General features: G+C 49.1%; 1 protein-coding gene across 1 annotated transcript; it reads right to left on the minus strand.

The window, feature by feature from the left end:
- Nucleotides 1-2,357: 2,357 nt before the first annotated feature.
- Nucleotides 2,358-4,135, minus strand: LOC124030470 (helicase SKI2W-like). Its single transcript, XM_046341803.1, has 4 exons — nucleotides 3,638-4,135; nucleotides 2,989-3,126; nucleotides 2,660-2,764; nucleotides 2,358-2,540 (listed from the first exon to the last, which is right to left on the minus strand). The coding sequence occupies exons 1-4, from the start codon at nucleotides 3,722-3,724 to the stop codon at nucleotides 2,358-2,360; spliced, it is 513 nt and encodes a 170-aa protein (XP_046197759.1). The 5' UTR covers nucleotides 3,725-4,135.
- Between the last annotated feature and the right edge of the window lie 1,990 nt (nucleotides 4,136-6,125).

Here is a 6,125-nt window from a genome sequence, read left to right on the forward strand (position 1 = left end):
CTCCCTTAGGTCTGGGTCTCTATGCTGCGAGGTGCCGAACTGTCCCTTTAATTCCTGGGGCAGGTCAACCTCAGTAGAGGGATGTGGAGGTTGTTCCACATCCCCATCAGGGGAGACCGAGGAGAATCCCTTCCAGGTTCCCTCCTCGGATGGAGCTTCAAATATATCCCTTAGTGCCTGGTTGCTCCTTCCTTCCTGCGTTGTGTATAACCCTTCACAGGTGTCTTCATCGGTGGTTTCCTGGAATATCTGTCGTAAACGTTGGGTCGCTATTTCTTCCTCTGCAGTAGAGGACGAGGACGCGGCTACGTCTCCTTGTAGTACTACTACCTCGGGCTTGGAGATTCTCTTCTTTCCTGTCCCCCTTCTTCCCGTGCATAACGTAATCTGCCGAAGCTCCTTATATAGGGGACAGTCTCTCCCGATCAATAATGGCACCTTCAGCTGGGGCACTTTCCCTGCCCTGACTGTACACCTTCCTTTTGGAGTGAGAATAGGCAGATTCACAGTGGGGTAATAGTGGGTGTCTCCATGGATACAGGATACGGCTACTTTGTCTGGTAGCAGTGTTGCGGAGGTCACCATCCGCTCCTCTACTAACGTAACCATACTTCCCGAGTCGAGAATAGCTACCACATCTTGTCCTTCAACTCGCACGGAATCTCTGAGGCTGGGGCTATCTCTGCTAACCAACAGTGTTGATCCTGCCCCCTCAAAACGGGATGTGTGGGGGTAGGCAGTGACGACTCTGTGACCATGGGCTCATCCTTGCTAGGACATTGTGGGGCATAATGGTTGGGAGACTGGACACTTATACACACCGACCCGGCTGTGTGGTGGCTGACTTCTCCCACCTCCGGGGGGCTTGGACGTTTCGGTGGCGGGCAAGCCGGGGTGAGTCGTGGTACGGGATTGGACGACTCCTTCCGTTCCTCCTTGTCACTTTTTAACAACTCCCCTGTAGACCGATATGTTTCCACCGCCTGGGCTATTTCGTCGGCTGACGGGTTGGCTTGCCCCACAACCCTTTTTTAAGTCACTGGGTAATTCTCTCAATATCTTGTCCACTACGAGTCTCTATCACATGTCCTACTCCTTTCCAGGTTCTAGCCACTGTTTTGTCAGTCGTATTAAGGCGAAGATCTGGGCACGAACGGGTTGATCAGCTGTATAGGTCCATTGATGGAACTTTACAGCCCTATCTCTGGCAGTCAGCTGGTACCGGGACAGGATCTCGGTTTTAGTCGCCCATAGTCCGCAGCTTCGCGGGAATCCAGGTCAAAATAGGCTTCCTGAGCCACCCCGGTCAAAAGAGGAGCTAATGCGCTAGCCCATTCTGTGGGCGGCCACTCTTCCAAGGTGGCCGTCCTTTCGAAGGTCATGAGGAAGGCCTCAATATCATCCTCCTTGGAGAGACGAGATAAGATGGCGTGAGCAGCCGCTCTTGGCCTAACTCTAGGTTCTTCGTCGACTCAGCTGTTGTTGCAGGAGTTCTATGGTTGTCTGCTGTGCCGTGATCAATTGTTGTAGTAGGGCGTTATCCATCGTTCTTGAATGGTTCCTCCGGGTCTTCTGGAAGAATATTAATTTACTCACTTATCCTTGTGTCACTCGTCCACCTAATGCCCGCATCCTCCACCAATGTGAGCGTACCAAGTAATTAGGCGTCACTCTAAAGCGGGAAGGTGGAATAAACGAGTCAGGAGTAGGTTTTCTGATTGAACACGGTTCTCTATTGAGGGTATTTTGTCAACAAAAACATTAACATAATCAATGAAAAATCTTCCAAGGAAAAAAACACATCTTCTTCTCCAGATGAAACAAGAACACAATAGGATAATCTTTAAACTACAACAAACATAAATCATGAGTTTGTCACCATCTTCCTGGTTCTTTCAGCACAGCTTCTCTCTCTCGGTAGCCATCTTCCAGAGATAGTTTTCCCCCTCTCTGTTGGTTCCATTCTCTCTCTTATAGGGGAAGGAGAGTATCTCATTAGTACCTTCAGCTGTGCTTAATTGACTCTGGTTACCTGGTCTCCCATGCTTTGTTGGGCTACTATCCATGAGCCCAGCCGGCCCTCTAGTGGTCCTTCCACATTTGTTTAACACTTTTTTGGTCTTCACTATGTAGAAAATAGTTTTAAAAAATAAAGAAAAACCCTGGAATGAGTAAGTGTGTCCAAACATTTGACTGGTACTGTTTGTCTCTAATAGGGAGAGATTGAGCATCAATCAGTGTGTGTGTGTGTGTGTGTGTGTGTGTGTGTGTGTGTGTGTGTGTGTGTGTGTGTGTGTGTGTGTGTGTGTGTGTGTGTGTGTGTGTGTGTGTGTGTGTGTGTGTGTGTGAACTGACCTTCAGGTGTAAAGAGGGCAGTGTTGTATGTGTGTGTGTATGAACTGACCTTCAGGTGTAAAGAGGGCAGTGTTGTAGAGGTGGGGGAAGGCACTGCCGTTCGGGCTGTCCCCTTTTCCCTCCTCATTGCCTTTCTCACAGATGATGAGAGCAATAAACATACGATTCACTGAGTCACTGGAAACCTGGGAGAGAAATTAAAGAAAGGAAGGACGAGAGGAGTGAGAAAGGAGAACGATAACTGCATTACATGCCTTTGTCACCTAAAGAAAGTTGCAGCCCACACACACAGACAGACACACACCTGTAGGATGACTCCGAGGGCGTTGAAGTGCTGTTTGTTGTTGACCACTACCACTCGTCCCACGGAGAGAGCTTTCAACCCATTCACAGACCCCAGAACAGCACACTGAAAGATGACAGATGGACAATTAACAAACCTTAGTGATTATTAAAAAAAGAAGAACAATAATAATTATGACACTTTTGCACATTCAATTATATTCAGTTGTTTTGTGATGTGGTTTGAACTTGAGTGTTTGAAGATAGTGTGTGTTATACATAGGTGTCTGTCTGTGGGCAGGTGTGTGTCTTGGTGCATGTGTGTGCCTTTACAGTATGTTGTGTGTGTACCTGCAGAGCCTCAGCAGTGAGGCGTAGCTCAGTGACAGTGTAGTAGTACGGCAGTAGGTCAGACAGCTGACCCTCCGTGTCCAGAGGAGGGAGAGAGGACAGAGTCTGTTTCAACTGACCAATCTGCTGCTCATGGGCCTGAGAGAAGGACAACAATTATAAGAAGTACTTTTATTATTAGTTCATATGTGCTGGGAATTTGTCTTCTGCTTTTGCCCAACCCCTCTGATATACACACACACAAATACATACAAACACAGGTTGGAGAGAGACTTTATGTAGGAAAATATAAAGGAATGTAAATGAATGTGGAGCATCAATAAGCATAAATAGATGTGATATCAAATATGTATATTACGGACAATATTCCTATTCTGACTCCTGCCATCAAAAGCTGAATGGACCTTTGATAAAGGAGCTCGAATTATATATTCTATATATATTTACAAATAAATATATGGGGGATTGATGCAGACAGTTACATTGATGGAAGCCACAATCCATCTGCAATATTGAAGCTGATCTCCATTTTTTAAATATTTTTTTAATAAATGTAGTCACATTTTTTTTTTAAACTGGTAGTCCTCAACTGTCATCCATTATCTCTAGAATTTCGTCCCAGGTGCTTGTGGGTAATGTAGCACAGTACCTGTGTGTCTCTGTGGCTCTCAGAGAAGCTCCTCCTCATCATGTCGGTGACTCGGAGGGCCTCCACACGCAGCAGGTTGAGGATCATGGTGTAGGTCAGCCTGAACTGGGACTGCAGCACTGTGGGCTTCCCCTTGACGGCAGAGAAGAAGTGTCATTCAAATTCATGTCACTACTATGTTGTATACACTAGAAAGAAGACGAAATGGAGGTAATGGAGGTAATGGAGCAGGAACCTTTCAATATTGATTGAGAAAGGTTAGTGCTAGATCACACAGGGTGGAGGTATGGAGGATGAAGTTGAGCATTTCTAAAATCATAGACAGTTACAGTTAGCATTTTGCAAAGCAAACAACTGTTATAGTGAGCCCTACATTCTCTCCAGATGATCTGATCAGGAAAAACTCTGGGCCATAGTTGTACAGTAACAGTTAGCGATTAGTTAACTGATTAGTTATCTTCCAGGCCGGCTCGGTCCTCCCCTCCCGCTCCGTGGCTTGACGACTCATTGCGAGCTCACAGAACAGGGCTCCGGGCAGCCGAGCGGAAATGGAGGAAAACTCGCCTCCCTGCGGACCTGGCATCCTTTCACTCCCTCTCTCTACATTTTCCTCCTCTGTCTCTGCTGCTAAAGCCACTTTCTACCACTCTAAATTCCAAGCATCTGCCTCTAACCCTAGGAAGCTCTTTTGCCACCTTCTCCTCCCCTCCTGAATCCTCCTCCCCCTCCCCCCTCCTCCCTCTCTGCAGATGACTTCGTCAACCATTTTGAAAAGAAGGTCGACGACATCCGATCCTCGTTTGCTAAGTCAAACGACACCGCTGGTTCTGCTCACAGTGCCCTACCCTGTGCTCTGACCTCTTTCTCCCTCTCTCTCCAGATGAAATCTCGCGTCTTGTGACGGCCGGCCGCCCAACAACCTGCCCGCTTGACCCTATCCCCTCCTCTCTTCTCCAGACCATTTCCGGAGACCTTTCTCCCTTACCTCACCCGCTCATCAACTTATCCCTGACCGCTGGCTACGTCCCTTCCGTCTTCAAGAGAGCGAGAGTTGAACCCCTTCTGAAAAAAACCTACACTCGATCCCTCCGATGTCAACAACTACAGACCAGTATCCCTTCTTTCTTTTCTCTCCAAAACTCTTGAACGTGCCGTCCTTGGTCAGCTCTCCCGCTATCTCTCTCAGAATGACCTTCTTGATCCAAATCAGTCAGGTTTCAAGACTAGTCATTCAACTGAGACTGCTCTTCTCTGTATCACGGAGGCGCTCCGCACCGCTAAAGCTAACTCTCTCTCCTCTGCTCTCATCCTTCTAGACCTATCGGCTGCCTTCGATACTGTGAACCATCAGATACTCCTCTCCACCCTCTCCGAGTTGGGCATCTCCGGCGTGGCCCACGCTTGGATTGCGTCCTACCTGACAGGTCGCTCCTACCAGGTGGCGTGGCGAGAATCTGTCTCCTCACCATGCGCTCTCACCACTGGTGTCCCCAGGGCTCTGTTCTAGGCCCTCTCCTATTCTCGCTATACACCAAGTCACTTGGCTCTGTCATAACCTCACATGGTCTCTCCTATCATTGCTATGCAGACGACACACAATTAATCTTCTCCTTTCCCCCTTCTGATGACCAGGTGGCGAATCGCATCTCTGCATGTCTGGCAGGCATATCAGTGTGGATGACGGATCACCACCTCAAGCTGAACTTCGGCAAGACGGAGCTGCTCTTCCTCCCGGGGAAGGACTGCCCGTTCCATGATCTCACCATCACGGTTGACAACTCCATTGTGTCCTCCTCCCAGAGCGCTAAGAACCTTGGCGTGATCCTGGACAACACCCTGTCGTTCTCAACTAACATCAAGGCGGTGGCCCGTTCCTGTAGGTTCATGCTCTACAACATCCGCAGAGTACGACCCTGCCTCACACAGGAAGCGGCACAGGTCCTAATCCAGGCACTTGTCATCTCCCCGTCTGGATTACTGCAACTCGCTGTTGGCTGGGCTCCCTGCCTGTGCCATTAAACCCCTACAACTCATCCAGAACGCCGCAGCCCGTCTGGTGTTCAACCTTCCCAAGTTCTCTCACGTCACCCCGCTCCTCCGCTCTCTCCACTGGCTTCCAGTTGAAGCTCGCATCCGCTACAAGACCATGGTGCTTGCCTACGGAGCTGTGAGGGGAACGGCACCTCAGTACCTCCAGGCTCTGATCAGGCCCTACACCCAAATAAGGGCACTGCGTTCATCCACCTCTGGCCTGCTCGCCTCCCTACCATTGAGGAAGTACAGTTCCCGCTCAGCCCAGTCAAAACTGTTCGCTGCTCTGGCTCCCCAATGGTGGAACAAACTCTCTCACGACGCCAAGGACAGCGGAGTCAATCACCACCTTCCGGAGACACCTGAAACCCCCACCTCTTTAAGGAATACCTAGGATAGGATAAAGTAATCCTTCTCACCCCCCCCCCCCCCCCCCCTTAAAATATGTAGATGCACT

This window comes from Oncorhynchus gorbuscha, unplaced genomic scaffold, assembly GCF_021184085.1.
Source record: "Oncorhynchus gorbuscha isolate QuinsamMale2020 ecotype Even-year unplaced genomic scaffold, OgorEven_v1.0 Un_scaffold_11866, whole genome shotgun sequence".
Classification (NCBI taxonomy): domain Eukaryota; kingdom Metazoa; phylum Chordata; class Actinopteri; order Salmoniformes; family Salmonidae; genus Oncorhynchus; species Oncorhynchus gorbuscha.

Coding starts and splice junctions, on each gene's coding strand:
- LOC124030470 (XM_046341803.1), bottom strand. CDS start 3,724: ATGATCCTCAACCTGCTGCGTGTGGAGGCCCTCCGAGTCACCGACATG. Junction 3,127..3,637: donor AGAGCCACAGAGACACACAG/GTACTGTGCTAC, acceptor TCCTTCTCTCAG/GCCCATGAGCAGCAGATTGG. Junction 2,541..2,659: donor CCCTCGGAGTCATCCTACAG/GTGTGTGTCTGT, acceptor TTTCTCTCCCAG/GTTTCCAGTGACTCAGTGAA.